We start from the raw sequence: 15,935 nt of genomic DNA on the forward strand, positions 1-15,935 counted from the left end.
GCAAAATGTCATTGAAAACGGTTTTCCTAAACTCTTTTTCTGCTGACATTGGAACCTACCTCATTGGACCCGCAAAGCGCGTATTTAAGACGCGTAACCAAACACGAACGGAGGAATTCCCAGGAACTCCGGTTAGTGAATGTTCCACAACTTGTCCCCAGACAAATGTTGGAAGGTCAGGAAAATCACGGACTTGCCGGGTCACCCTTCCGAGTGTGTATGCGTAGGCCTCTCCCATTATCGAAGGGGATTGTACCGCTCGAGGAAACCGCCCAGTTCCGGGGCAGGAAATGTTTCGAATGGGAGTAGATCGACAAACCTGAGTGTGCACGGGTGTATATACATCGGAATCACCTTTGCGGTGTAGCTCGGGAAGGTATCGCTCCAGTACCGACTCGGTAAGATGACTCTCTCCATCGGATGACAATAGGTCCAATGGTCGTGTGTCTTCAAAGTCCACAATAGACCGTCGACGGCGGCTATAAAATACAGGCGTGTCGGGTATCTTCAAAATGACATCCTGAAAACGCGTGTAAAGATAGAAAATACAGGGACGATGAGGAACCAAGTTTGTCATACAGATGACTAGACGTACATTACAAGAATGAAAATTCATATCCTGGATGCGACTTTTCTGCAATAGTATTGTGGATCGTAGCATCACTTCCTCCCAAACGACAATCAACAACTAATCCATAGTTTCCAAATCAACTGTGGCCATGATTGCACATCAGAACGTACACCTACAAGATAAAGTATGTGTTTTCCTTGCCCTATTTCCCACCCGAAGGAGCTAAGATCAAGACGAAACTCGTCTGTTGCCTCAGTCATGGCATGTCTAAGGTTATTTCAGCCTACTGGGGTGTGAAAAACACAGGTGCATTTTGGAGGCATTGAATGTAGGCTTAAGAAGCCAGAATAATACCAAGCCTAGACAGTAAACTTCCGTACAGCTCAGCCCGCGAGAAACCCAAGAACAACGTCTAAATAAGGGATAAGGGGAGTGGAAGGAAGCTTGACACACTAAGTCGATAACTGTCCTACCCGAGATCCATTTTATTTCAATTATTTGTGCATGAGCACCTGATCTGGAACTTATCAACGTCAGAAAGCGGTGTTTAACTACGCGGTCAAGAGTTGGTGAATGCAGGTGACCCCGACTTAACGACTATCTACTTTGAAGTGGTACTATGCACTATGTAGGCCGACATGGGAATACCTACCGGATGAAAAACTGCTACATGACTGGTAAAACACGGGAAACAATGGACGATATAGGAATAAGAAGGAACACTCCAGATAACTGGAAGCTTTAGCATGAGGTGAAACCCCTAGCAAAACATTCACGGACGCCAAACAGATCTTGTGTGGAACTGGATGGACAAGACAACAACTCTGGAGCCCGTTGCAGAGTCCTTTGAATTGAGAGACAACTGTGCACAATTTTTTTCAGCGGGTGTGCAAACTCACCACTCAGATTGTCAGCTTCACTCAGAGCTGAGCTGGAACTTTATTGACAGTTCTTATCCCTAGATGATCTCAGGAGAATCACAGTAAAATTTGACTAGACATACGTAGGGTGGTAGTAACAGATTCTTTTTTGGTGAGCACTGCTAGTCCATGCAAGTTGTGTTAATCAACTGATACTGAGGAAAAACCAGCGAAGCAAAGGTGGAATATCAGATAACAAAACACTTTAAATGCCATTTACTACATGTAACTATAGAGAAAGTGGGAGATCTTTGAGTCCCGCAAGCCGTTTTTTCCACACAAATCCACCGGTCGAGCCTGCAGATGATATACTGTTCTCAAGAAACCAACACAATGATCATGTGGACCGACTGAACTGGCACATTACCTCAGGAGACGCAATCAATGCCAACCGCATTTTGCCTTGACAAGGACCGACCGAGTGTAAATATTGCCAAATAATGTAACACACAACCGTGATCACGATGATCAAACCTCTCTTAGAGAGAATGTGTTGCACGAGGCGACTCTATTCTGAAATTTCAAGTATGGGATCACTATTTCTAAAAAGAAGATGTCCTTCGAGTTCCGTGAATTAAGTTGAGCCCTTCGAAATCGGGTGTGTTCGAATCCCATAGATGTCTGCATTCAACTTATTTGGATGAGGCAGATTTGTGTAGACCGCCACCAGGTGTGTCATCCGATCCATGCCACGTGTCGTTAGACTTCGCACTCCTAAGTTTAAGCATGCCCTTTTCGATTCCATGCCAAATTAAAAACAGTGTGTAAAGTTGAGAAAGAATCCCACAATGAATTAAGCAAACATGGATAGATTTGTTAACAATCTGGACACCTTCGGTGCCAAGACTAGGTACTCATCACAGATAGTTCTGCATACAAGCGAACGATTTTGCGAGGACTCAATTAAAGGGAAAACATTGCGTGAGATTACTAGGGACATACGTATTTTCTAGTGCATGAGAAAGGCTTTTCGACTGATCTGTGTTCTCACCTGAAATCGCGTTTGTTTGTCACACTGAATTGCGTCCAGAAATGCATCACACCATTCAATTCGGTAGCCACGAAAGTATCCATTCACCTGAGGAAGTTGCGCTTCTGTTATGGCTTGCCATCTGAGAACAGCTCCTTTTGAAGTTGCGTTGACCAACGTCGGGCTTGGTGGTACTATGGTGGGCACAGCCTCTCCGGAATGGCCAACTGCAAACGTGGGAGGTGCTGTACTCTCACCCTTTTCGTTTTGGCTTTGGATACTCACCTGAATACGAAAAGAAAAGTTCCATCAGCAATCCGTCCAAATTGTACATATCCAGACAACAATTTTACAGTCGCTACCGTTAAATTGGTGCTTTCTTAGTAGGGTGATGGAAAATCAATATGAAATCCAGAATTGCTGCAAAACACCTATAAAATCTTCTACGTAAGTGCATTTCATAAAGTGCTATATAAAACCTAAAGGTCAATAGTTGAAATCCACTGTCCGATTGTCCCTATGCTTGACAACATCCCAGCCTTCTCATTCTATTCACAGCTTGTGACAGCCACGCACCGATTACGAGACATGGCCACGTAAGTTGACTTTCAAAAAATCGGTTGACGGTTTGTCACTAAGGTTTTAGAGAGATCCCTGCAGACAAAGATCATTCCTAAATATTCCAAGACATTGTTTCGATCCTCAGCTAGTCAACGTGCGATGAGGATGATGACAATGATCCTGATGCTGCTACTGATGATGATGGCGATGATCATGACGGTGATGATAATGATGAAGAATTTTTCTCAGGTTGGACTAGTCACCCGAAGTTTCATGTTTGAAGAAGCCTATTTTTCGAAACAAAGAGGGATAAATGCCACGACAAAAGCTAGTTCCGAGAAGTCGACTCACGTGCTAACCTAGTCTTCTCGTCAATACGGCTGATTCTGGCCCTCGAGTACTCCCAGAATGTTACCTGACTATCATGTAAGTTAGCTGAAACGGTTTTTTGTGTAACATGCGTATTATCAGCATCTGGTAAAATGTCTGCAACACACTGACACTGATTTTCAGAGTAAAAAGCACTGTAATGACAGGTCGTACGACATCACAGCTTTCCAGCCGTATAAGGGTGCACTGTTCATTCCGTTCACCCCACTTTCCAGTGCCTGGTGGGAGCGCCACAGTTGCTTAATGAGGCCACAAGATAGATTTAAGGGAAGCCTTTGGTGTGATCTACTGGGTCACACACAGTCCCTTCACAGCTGCACGTGCACGCAGCTTGAAGATTGTTACAAGCCCCGAACTTGAGCAGACCGGTTAATATGGTCTCCAGATCAAGGCATGATGAACGTTTGGTTGAATAGTACGTCAGCCGTCACTTGACAAGAGCAAACTGATCTTTTTTGTGCATAAATACGTAAGTACGTCAGGCGATTTTTGTGTCGATCTCTTTACTGTAACCTGTGGTTCTCGACTTCTATAGTTAAAACGATATGAGGCAGGTCCGTTGAGGGATATCCATAAGCAGTTTCTCTCCTTTTATTCGAATAGAATTATGGAAATTCTCAGAGCAGTGAGATACATTGTAATGTAATGAGCAACATTCTGGTCGAAAGTTAGAAAGAAGAAAGTACTCTTAATGTTTTTTGCAAAAGTATCAGCCTACAATTAAGGGAAAACAAGAGCTATGTGTCACTCTTTTTTGCGGAAAAAAATCCGACAGTATCATATGTGTATCAGAGTTCTCTGAGTGCGAGCACTGGAGTGACCGGTAACTGTATTCCAGACATCAGTGCGCGCAGTTACTGTGCTGCATCAGTAGAACCGCAATCTGTGTCATGCTTCTACCTGACAAGGAGTTAAGTTCCAGTGAGAATGGCGACTTCTTCATTGGAATTCCCCGCACGGTTTTCGCAGTTTAGATGAACGATGGAATTATCATCACTGAGTAGTTCAGTAATCAAGTTACGGTGCGAGCTCCGATGCACTGTGCCAAGGTAGGCCGATATTTCCAATCAGTCCTGCGGCGTCTAACCAGTTCGCTTCCGATAAAGCGAACTCGCTTGTTAATTCAGGCTCTGAGTTTCGTCACGCGAGGGCCGGACTTAGTTAGTTGCACCACCTTGGAATTCCATTTGGAAAAACGATGGTGGATAGATGTGCATTCCTCGCACTGATCGGGAAAACGCAAGTCTTCCACATGAGCCAAACTGGTAGTTCCGCCGTGCACTATCCCACCTATGGGAGTTAGCACGACCCCAGAATTTAATGCAGCTAGGCCTTCCGAGGCCATAGATGAACCGTAGAAAAAGGGAACTCAGCCGAAAATTCCAGTCATTGTGCTTCGGCGTGGTCAGTGAGTGAGCATATGACTGATGAATTCACTAATGAACAACACTCCAAGGGAAAAGCCACGAGGACTGTCTGGTGTATAGAATGAAGAGACTTTAACGGAAATTGCTAATCCTATCTCTGGAGCTGCACAACCTTAACCCTATTCTAATTAGTTCAGGAGTTATCTAAGCTTTTACAGCCACCATTAATGTTTGGGATGTCATTGATGGCGTTCAATCCACCCAGCAGTATTTCCAGCGTGAGTGAAACATGTTTATTGCAAGGAACTTTCAAACTCCGCTCCATGTAACGATGGAAATCTCCAGAAAAACGCATTACTGGCTTTGTGTTGCCGAACGACGGGTGAAAACCCCTCGCTTTTGATAAACAGTATGAGCCAACAAACCGGTCGCCTTAAAATACTTACGTATGGTTCACATCGGGGACATACGAATTCAATATACATTGGATTATGACCGTTATTTATGAGCGCTGACTTCGAAAATTAAATAACCAGATGCTGTTTGAGAACCAAAGATCGCGCTGCAAATATCGGTGCTCAAGCTGGGTTTGATTTTTTTATGCTACAACGCTAAGCCCGTGACCTATGGAAGCTTGTATAACACAGACTTTTGTTCAAGAATGGTGCATCAGTTTACACATAGACGTCGTCAATCTCCAAGCTGTAATGCGAAGGAACATGACAATAAGTCCACTGGACGGAATGAGCTGGACTGATGCTATCTTGCAGAATGTCAGCAAGAAAACGAAACAGTTATCTTGTGTTGGATACAGAGGCGGGAACAATAGAGCATGTGCACGTTTCACTGGTGTTAACGAGAAATCAAGTGAGATGGCATCCAGTCTGCTTAAGAGCCACCCGCAGAAAAAAGATGAGGTTTTGAGAATTGATTTTGACTTACTTGTTCACTTTTTAAGAAGCAGTGCTGTTTGCTGCAGTAACTAACTTTGAAACAACCAAGGTATGAATCCTTAAAGCAACGACCAAAGTATCTAGGTTCTGGAACATAATAATGATGCGTTAACACTGATAAAGTTGACGAAGTTCGCTAAAGGGCTCGAGAAAGTGCCCTCAAATAGTTCGGAACGTTAATTCTCACCTCGAGGAATCTGAAACACCAGCTGATAGGGGTCATTAAAAAAAACAGGCAGCTGTGTTAAGAAGATGAAAAATTGGGGACTTCTCCAAAACGCTATTTCTCGTATTATTCAGTGTTTTATTTTAGTATGGTCGAAGATTCAAGCCCAATATGCACAGCAGCGAGGTTCTCCGGTTGCCTTAATCAACGATATAAGTCTAGTCGTTTGCTTGTACGATCGATCGATGTTATTACTCTGAGAAGGAGCATTCTCTCCTTCCGCCCCAGTAGTTATGTGCTTGAGTACTGTAGTATTTTTCCACTTGTCCTCATTGTTGTATCATCACGTTTTGGCCAAATAGTGGTGAGCGATCAGCTTTTGCGTGTCTGCCCGCTGGTCCTATTCTCTTAGGTCTACAGCTGAATACTGTGGTTCACCGAGCACGCGCAAACATCCATTGCCCAGTTCGAATTGACTTCAGACACTCGACACAGCTATGGTTCGAATTAAGCTAAATAGCGACTCATGGTTTTTCTGTTGTGTCCAAATAGGACCACAATGCCTACTTTTGAAGGTCCGTGTGCAAACCTTCACTCTTACTAGGAGAATTAGTTTCTGTTGGCAAATTAACGAGCGCACACACTAAAAGTTGCTACTGTCAGTTGTCGAGTCCACGAACTGTATTTTGTTGCTCCGGGAAGAACCCTAAGCTCACGAAGCCACCTGGCGGGTCACAAAATGCATCTTGAATACAGATAGTAATGACGATCCTGGTTTCAAATACCCAAATTGTCCCCTTCATAGGCAAGGAGACTGTGATAACCGGTTGATACCAACCAATTCAAGCATTCTCAAGGGGAAACATCGGTTCAGGTAAGTTGACGTAATCCCACTTTCCATTGACCGCAGATCACATTTAATAAGGATGCTACCCGGTATGACGCACAAGTCTGTACCCAGACAATATGAGATCGTATCTATCCGCAGTAAGTCTGAAGTGGAAGTTGACTGACTATCCTATGCATTGGGCCGTTGTAAACTTTTGCATCTGGCTTATTGTTTCCTAAGATATTGAGATTTTCAGTCCACGCCATTTATTCTCCATTGTGCACTAAGTTCTCTTAAGAGAGTCAACGGCAGTTGTAACCAAAACTGATAAAATGGGTGCGACAAGAATGGAACCACATGTAGCCACAATATGCGTAGGTTTTAGCCAGCTGTGACTAACCGCAGAGTTGGAAAGAAGGCCATGTTATTTGAAAACCCACCTTGAACTGTTTATACGTTTCAATTTCATACACCTTCGTGCCAACTAAGAAGGAGGTCATAGTGATACTGTCTGTTCGCCAGTCACCGATGACAGTATTGTTCACGGCAGTACGTGGGATGATATCACAGTTCAGACAGGTTACTTTCAAAATGTAGCCCAAGTTGCTTCCGTAGTGTTCGATGTAGGGCATAGTCTGCAGGATAAGAGAAAAATCATGGGGGATGTATAGGGAATTAGTTGTAATATCAATACGTTGAATTAGTCTGTTGAATTTCGATCTGTTTACTGGATTCTTTATTCTATTTACAAGCGTGGCGCATTGAAACACTGTCGTTTGGTAGTGAGAGATCAGTGGCTTGAATGCCCTTCACCTAGGCATGCCATGCTTCTCGGCCTATCAAGATAGGTTGACCCTGTTTACAGGACGAATTCACGGAGCGAAATTGCACAATCTCTCTGAGTCATCAGCGAGACAAAAACAAACGCGAAAATTCCAAACGTTTCAGAACAGTCAGAGTGTTGAATGTTTTTGTATCAGTGAAGAACCTTAACCAGTTAGCTTAATGGTAACTAAAGATGAATCATGAAATGAAAAGTACCAATTTGTTAGGTGGAATGTAAAGCGTGCAAACATAAATTTGAAGACTGCATTCCTCATACAAAGGGAATACCCACCGTCCATTTTATGATCAGGTTGTTACGTAACGAGCCATAGACATAGAGCTCAGATGGATTGGTTGCTGGGACTCGAGCTGGAATTCCGCAGGCTGTGCTTGTTGCCACACTGGGTAGGGAGACACCGACGCGATTGCGTGTGCGAATTCGAAACTGATAGAGGATAGCTGGTCGGAGAACCACCTGCAACATACACATACAAAATATCATACTGATTTCGTTACTTTCACCTGGTTGGGAGTGGCATATGAGAATTGTGAGAAAAACTACGTCAGACGTAGCAAAGTGTCAATGGTACAGAGTGCTGATACAGGGAGACGCACTTTGATCGAAGTACTTTGCACCAAGCCGGTATAGTTGAAAATTTCAGCTGGATACCAAGTGTCGCGTTCATATTGCGTGGAATATTCGACAATATATTCCATAATGGGCGCATAATTGTCAGAGCCGGGATACCAGGAGACAAGAGCCAGTTCATCCTTGATAAACTCCGCACAGTTGACTTCGACACGAATAGCTTTCTCCGGTCGACCTAGGTAACACAAGATACATTTTTTTTTGAGATGATCTCACTGAATCATTACCTACAAAATCCAATTTAATTGGTCATAACCTACTATAATGAAGTTCGTAAACCCTTACTGCAAGCTTGGGGGTCCATAAAAGCCGGGTGAGAGGAAGCAATGAACTCGGGTTTCGCGGTTTGTAGAGCTCAAGAGCAGTGCAAACCCGTGGTGGTGCCAGGGTTTGAACTCGACATCACTGTCGATGAGCTCTGATGGTTGCAAAACTCGAGTCCAGTGCTTAGGTATCGGCTCATCGGAACAATTGTGCCAGGGCAGGAGGAGGACCGTTAGAATGACAGCGATGTGAATGTGAATTCTAAAAATTTCACAATCACCCACAACAAAAAGGGAAACATTCGCACTAGAAAACTCGCAACCTGGCCAATACGGACAACGAGACAACTAATTCAAGTAGAATTCGGAGTGGGATTCGACAGGTATTAGTTTGGACCACTGTCCCTAAAACTGTATTACACTTATGAAGCCACTAACCGGGGGCTGGAAGCTGTGGGCTGCCTATTGGTTTTGTGCTCTATTCTCAAGGTCTGGCGGTTGTAAACTGCAAACTCTGGACATTTTTCTTGGCAAGGTCTTTGAAAGTAGTAGTACTTTCTATTTGTGGTTCACAGTTATAGCGGAACCATCTTTTCTTCCTCAGTTGGGCTTAGACTTTCCCAATATCTCCAAGATTCAAGGTCAACTGTATATAACGGCTGCACGCATTGAAGGCTTTTTACGCTCTCCCACGAAATGCACCTTTGTGAACTTCGGATAGTCAATGAGAAATCAGTTTAAAAGGCTCGATGCCATGGTTAAGTGATTGGTACCGAGATATTTCGCGGACCAGACTGTTGCGCTGTCCGAACGTTAGCAGAAGGCTTATCCAAGCAACGATATACAAAGCAATATGACTTGGTTGGGGCGTTTGACGAGCTTTCAGTTGTGTTTCCCCGGAGATTTAGAACATTAGTGCTGTCATGCTCTAAAGACAGAAAATCTAGAAAAATGTGGTGAATTTAGAAGAGATCACTTCAAAAACTATCGCGGCGAAGGTGATGGTACCGTCACCTATATCGGTTAGACTTGATGCGAATCCACAAGAGCTTTGCATGACTCCAACAATATATTCATGGAGCATCTGATCGTTCAACGCATACCACGTCTGTTATCAAAATTTCAATCCAATTTCTTGGCTAAAGTCTATCTTGAATCTCCGAGGGTAGAAATTTAACTACTTGGTGGTTTGCTGTCCGTCAGTTTGATTTTCCTTTTTAGCTCTCCTTGTGTTTAAGAGAGGGCGACCTCAGCAGTTTCGATACTTTGTTTTAGATTTGGCTTGGTTTGTGAAACGTGACACATTTTGACAGGCAAATCGATGAAGTTTAAATAAACGACTCACATATCAGATTTGTTCGAAAAATTGCTTACCTATTGTATCAAACTGTTCTTTCATACCACCGAAGGCTAAATTTTGTTGCAGCTGAGATGGTCAAGCTGTCCTTGAAATTTGATTCGAAGGAGAGGACAATCGGCTAAGAAGCTGACCTGTGCGGACTAGTTTTTGGTTGTTCACCCAAGTCTCACCGTACTGCAAGCAACTCAGAGACTACCGAAAGTATTTTTCCAATCTGTGATGGTCATTATGGTCTTTTTTGATTGGCAATGTCAGCCATTTCTTGACCAACCTAGAGCAACTCACTGGAACAGAATAGAACGAGTTCACAGGATGAAGAAAGGCTGATAGTAGACGCGTCACACTCGAGATTGGTTAATCAAACCGCCTTAAAAACCGAAAGTAACCGCGAAACGTGGCTTGGGATTAATCAACCCTCTAGTTGTACGATCACTCACGTTGAGGAACTAAATATGGAGTTCCCAGCTCATCTCTTCTTAGGCCGTCTCCAGAAACCTTCTTCTTTTTGGTCGATAGTGATTCTCCGGATGATATCCACAGAGAACCAGCACAGCTTAAACCCTGATAACGGTTGCGGTTCTGACGTGCTAGCCCCGGTCGTTTTCTACATGTTTGCTGGCTTGTTAAACATATACTTCCCCAAGTTGGTTGCGTAGATAGTGCAGGCCAAAACTTCATTCTAAAAAACCATTCCCTTAACTTTTGCCGGATTGCACGCACTTTTCAGCTACCCAAGAATACCGTAAACAAAATGAATTTCGATGATAGCTTCCGGTTTGCGTATGGACGTTCGGCTCTACGTTTGACGAGGCGATATTCTGTCCCTTGAGTGAAAGACGGAAATATTTGCATAGCTACTGTTTCTCCAGTAGATAGATACCTTCGGATGCTGCAATCAAGGTTATTTACCAAAGCTTTCTTTTGACAGTGGGCCTGACCATGGTTCCATTAGTATTTCGGGCGATTACCTCATTGGTCCGGCGCACTCTGCTTTCTACAACGGCCGTAATGTCTGTCTGTTTCCAGCTTCTTAAATGATTAATCTGTCTCCTTACTTGTTCATTTGCATCAAAAGTCTTTTACTGCCCCTTCTCTGAATAGTTGCGAAAATGAAAATGACTTCGTTATTGAGTGCCAATAACGGAGACCATTTCTCAGCTCCAGAAATCTCTTGCTGCCTTTAACAGCCAGTCTTAATTACGACCTCTTTCCTTAAATTCACTGAAGTAGTGAAAGTTTCCCTTCTGTCCTGTTTGTGGTACTGGTTACCGTTCTCGACACGTCAATTCTCACAGCGTTATTGCTAACAAGATGCATATTAAGAAGCCCCCTTTCTAATGATTAGGTTCGATTATATCCCGTAACCTTGGTTCTATTTGCCGAGTTTGGCAGCTGCATTGTAAACGTTTCATTACCACTTGAGGTTGCATCGTCAGTGCAGGGTCGAGTGGGGCCGACTCTCACCCAGATCGGCTTCTAAAATCTGAGTGCTCCTCAACTTGCGTATGCCGATCTACCGAAGTCTATTTAAACATCCAACCCGCGCTTTAGGTTTGAATAAAATTCTACACGGACTACTGATTAGTAAGTTCCAGTGTCTCACCTGGCGGGTACGCCTGTACATCACTACATTTACGTGTATGATTCTAAAATACGACTTGTTCCGAAAATCAACTATTTTTTGAATTCCCATTAAAGTTATTCAGTTTATCACCCCCGTTTTACCTCCGTTGTACTGAGAGCGTCAAAGATTTACCATCTGGTGGTGCACGAAGCCTGACTTGGCTCCACGAATACAGACGTAAAACAGCATGCCTATCAGTTGTTTTCTGGAGAAAAAAGTCGTCGGCTCTGATTGGTAAAATGGTGCCGGAAATTTGTAGAGCCTACCTGTTCAAGGAAGTAAAGTGGACGATATCTAGGTAACCAGTTGGCATGCGCAGGTTAGTGCGTGATAAAATTCCACACTTTGTGTTGAAATTTAGTTTGAAACTAGCGTGCTCACCTTGGACCAGAAGAGACGCGGATGCTACAGCATAGTCTAAGCCATTGCTGGCATTACAGCGATATTGCCCCGTATCTCTGGGTTGGGCTCCACTCAGAACCAGCGAGTAATCAAACCAAATCTGTTGAATCCGAGGAGTCAAACTGGGTTCAATCAAGTTGTCATCTTTGTACCAAGTGATTTCCAGATTTTGCAGTTCCATTGGGTCGGTTTCAGCAGTGCAGACGAATTTCACCACCTGGTCTTCGTAAACTTGTGTATCTATGGGTGCCAATACAATGCTTGTTCGACGTCGGACTAGCAGACGACCAGAGGCCTTGCGACTGCCAAAGGGATTTGTTGCCGTACATTCATAAACACCGGAATCGGTGATGGCGACCGACTTTGGGTAGATGCAAAAAAATGGATTGGGAAAAGTCAATTCGGCCTGTTCAACTTTTGAAATCGTTGGGTCTATTCGAATTTTGCTCTAAAAGCTACTAGAAGGAGTAAGCTCCTTCGAAAATGCTCAGTGTTCACAAAAAACACTTATCTAACCATCCAGGAGATCAACAACATACAGAGGACGCACACTGTTGTTCTACTGAACATAAACTTGGTTGAGTTTTTAATACTAGGACTCCGAAGTCAAATTTTATTGAATTTCAAACTTCACAAGCTGCATGGAAAGGTAATTAAACTTCAACTTGTTGGCTGTTCCTGACCGAAGAACTCTTCAAATCCAAGATTTCTGTTGGTTAATTTCCATAACTTCGTCATTTTGCTTCAGTCAGTCCAGGTGTGTAGGAGACGCGTAGCAGGCCACTTATCTGGGATCGACCATTTCTGTTCTGTGAGTAAGTTAACCTGAAGGCCATAAGGTTCATCGAACATTTATGGCTTTTCACTGTACTTTGTACCATCGTGACTAGAAATTGTCTTATATTATCGATAATTTCGAACTGGAGGAAATTCCTCATGGCTGATCGTCAGACATGAGTACATGCATGTCGTACCTTTCTTCGGAATTGTTGAGTTGCAAAAATCCAAAGCTATCTGTTGTTGGAAGTCTGCAATAGATATTGTTCTGTTCGTCAGCTACATTAAAGGCCGAATTGTACGACATGCATGTACTTGCTCTGCGTCTGAGGTGTGTGGGATATGCGATATTCATATAACAGATCACACTTCTGTGTTACACAAGTTATCGCAAGAGTTCGAGGTGCGCTCCCTCGGCTTTTTACGCAGAGGTGGCTGAAACCATATTGTCAGCATTGGCGGACATTCCCTGTGTGCCTAAGTCAGCTGCCTAAGACAGCTGGTTCTGCTGCACGAATTTTTTTTGCTGCGTGAAGCGTTTGTGACTTACGGATTTTCCATTTTCAGAACATCTATTCATTTCGAAGCTTCAGCGAAACAATGTTATACGTTCAACAACGTATTTAACAATTTTTCCAACTGCAGTAAGCGGAATGGCGACAACTGACGAGTGCTGTGAGAAGGTAGTCTGGTTAATTTCTAGAGTGCTATCCGGAAAAATGACGCGTGTGCAGAAAAATGGAAAACTACCTTGAAAATATAAGGCCAAAAACTGATGCTTTCCAGTTGTGACAAGTTGGAACTGATTTACCCAACCTTTTTGTCTAGAACCGCTTTCGATGCGCTTTGATTCAGCGTTTGAATGACACCGTGCACACAGAGACTTGGTTTAGGAGTCGTAAGATTGATTATTCTAGCTACTTGGTTGGCTAATGTGTCGCAAGTTTCCCGTCAGGTCAATGTCAAGACTATCAGCCTGAACTGCTGGTTGTCCTCTTCAAATCTCAACTTATACTACCGGGTTGCAATAGCTAGAGGTAGTCAGGCTTGATCCAATGCAAGAACACATGTAAGGCGTATATGCATATCACACACTACTACAGGTCGCTTATTTTGCAGTCCGAGAAGGCACCATAAACCATTTCGACAGAAACCGATTTTGTCTGTGTGGATGTCATGACGGTTCCCGTCTTTGATATTTATTGTTTCCGAAACTTGGGTATATTGCACGCCAAATATAGAAGTTATCAAGAGAAATTACGGTGATACTTAGTCTTGCTATGCAATATATGTGTGGAAGGCGATCCATTTAGGACTTGGTTTCATGCATCGCAATAGTTTGTGTTGCTAGCTGTCACCGAAGGGCATTCATACATACAGGATGAGTTTCAATGCCTAGATTTCTGTAAGCAGATTTCTGTGCGTGAAGCTTGCTTTGATAAGTGCGTGCAAAATCCCATCAGGCATAAACGTAGCGAAACCAGTGGAGGAACTCTACCGAGATTTTCAGATCCCCAGTGATAAGGCTTCGATATCGACCACCGCTGATAGGACGTCCATCCTTCGTCCAGGAAATCAGGGCTTTGGGGGCAGAAAACGTTTGGCAGTGTATGATAACCTCATGTCCGTCTACAACGCGTTGCTCCGCCTGGGGTGGTTTGATGAAGTAAGGGGGCTCACGCATCACATTCAGGTAAGCATTAACAAAATCGTAACCAAATGCGTTCGATGCGTTGCACTGGATAACGGCTGTGTCTTTGACTGTGAGGTTGTACAGATGCATGACCTAAAAAAGGAAAAACAATTGTAAAGTATATCTGTAAAGTATCTGAACCCTAAACTATTTTAACACGTGCGAAGCCAACCAAAATTTAAAATTTCAAGTGGTCCTCGGGGTTGATGTTTACTAATATCGCTATAAAATTAAAAGAATCGATTTGGGGGCATTGATGCGATTTCAGCCCAAGCAGTGCAATTGCTCAATTAGATTTAATTAAGATATTGGTTCCCGGGCTTTTTGGGTCGCAACCCCTTTCCTCTATTGCCCAGTAGTTGGCGATGCCTCCAGGAGTTATCCCGTCACCTTTCTAAATTCGTAACTCGTTGTCCCGATAGTTTGTGGTTTGATGGCAATTCTCATGTTTACAAGCGCCAGATACGAGACTGGGGATTTCTAATCCTGATTATTTGTGAGCACGCTCGGTACTAATCCTTGTAATACCGTTTAAACCAGGATAGGTTGCCATTCCGACAGTCTAGCTTCACATTATGACCATCAAGCACATGACCTAAATTGGCGACAGGTCGCTTGGTTTTACTGTGCATTTAACAGACTTCGTAGCTCGACAGCTACGCTCATTGGCATATCAATTTGATTTCCACGGCAGGCTCAACTGATTCTCACGTTTTTGGCATTCGTAGCTTTTTGTAACACGGAGAAGCTGGTAACCAGTATTGGTTTATTTTGTCCATGATGAATAAGAGTATGGAAAAATGACATCCTAGTTTATTTGTATCTCTGTGCCGCTGACTTCATTGTTCGAGAGGCTCGATAAGTTGCGTTTTTAATGTTACGCCAGTCATCAATCAAAATTATCCGAAATGATTTTTTGCATCTGGTTTCATAGGACCAAAGAAGTTCTTCACATTTCATGACACATCCCATTTCTAAGTCAAGTCAACTCAACAGGAGGTTAGTTAATACATGAAAAATTCAGTTTTCCATTGTGATGGCTGCTGAAGATGTTATCTAATTTCTTCTACATGTTGTTTGAGGATTCCGTGTTGTGCTGATTCTGGCTGGCACACAGGGGAATCCGGGAAACTCGACCTAAAGCTGCCACCTTGAGTGCTGCAATGATCCCGCGGGCTACACTGGCTGGAACTTCGTTCCACAAGGTACAACCATGCCAGGAAGGCCAAAGGGGAGCAGCGAGAACCCCACTACGAGTAATCGTGGTACGAGGCGGTCTGGGGGTAAAGTCGTGCTGTCCTCTGCGACAGGAGTGTGAAGGCAGTAAGGTGTTTCCCCCAGGCGAGCAGCATGTCTATATTTATGGAAGCAGCGATGCTGCCTTCCCCCGAGGAAGGACGGGTTAGAAAAGGTCGGCCCCAAAAACCGCACACTCCGATCGCCCAACGGTTGACCGTGACCGCCGGCGCATTATCCGATACGGTCGAAATACTTTTAAAACCAAAGAGCCCGGTGCTGCTCAAAAGGCACCTGCTGTGCGCAGCCGCATCAGGAATGAGACAGTAATGCCTTATTCCCTGCGCCCTCGGGTTAGGCCAACCCCCTGCAGCCGAGC

General features: G+C 43.8%; 1 protein-coding gene across 1 annotated transcript in view; it reads right to left on the reverse strand.

Annotated features, from left to right (window-relative positions):
• T265_02573 (hypothetical protein) overlaps window positions 1–15,935 on the reverse strand; it is a gene marked incomplete at both ends in the record, with an annotated part of 81,445 nt that overhangs the window by 33,049 nt on the left and 32,461 nt on the right. Inside the window, 7 exons of the mRNA XM_009166852.1 lie at window positions 60–520; window positions 2,483–2,746; window positions 7,168–7,362; window positions 7,845–8,027; window positions 8,168–8,376; window positions 11,830–12,211; window positions 14,126–14,413. Coding sequence (XP_009165116.1) covers window positions 60–520; window positions 2,483–2,746; window positions 7,168–7,362; window positions 7,845–8,027; window positions 8,168–8,376; window positions 11,830–12,211; window positions 14,126–14,413 — 1,982 coding nt within the window. The remainder of the gene's footprint in view (window positions 1–59; window positions 521–2,482; window positions 2,747–7,167; window positions 7,363–7,844; window positions 8,028–8,167; window positions 8,377–11,829; window positions 12,212–14,125; window positions 14,414–15,935) is intronic.

This window comes from Opisthorchis viverrini, assembly GCF_000715545.1.
Source record: "Opisthorchis viverrini unplaced genomic scaffold opera_v5_31, whole genome shotgun sequence".
Taxonomy (NCBI): domain Eukaryota; kingdom Metazoa; phylum Platyhelminthes; class Trematoda; order Opisthorchiida; family Opisthorchiidae; genus Opisthorchis; species Opisthorchis viverrini.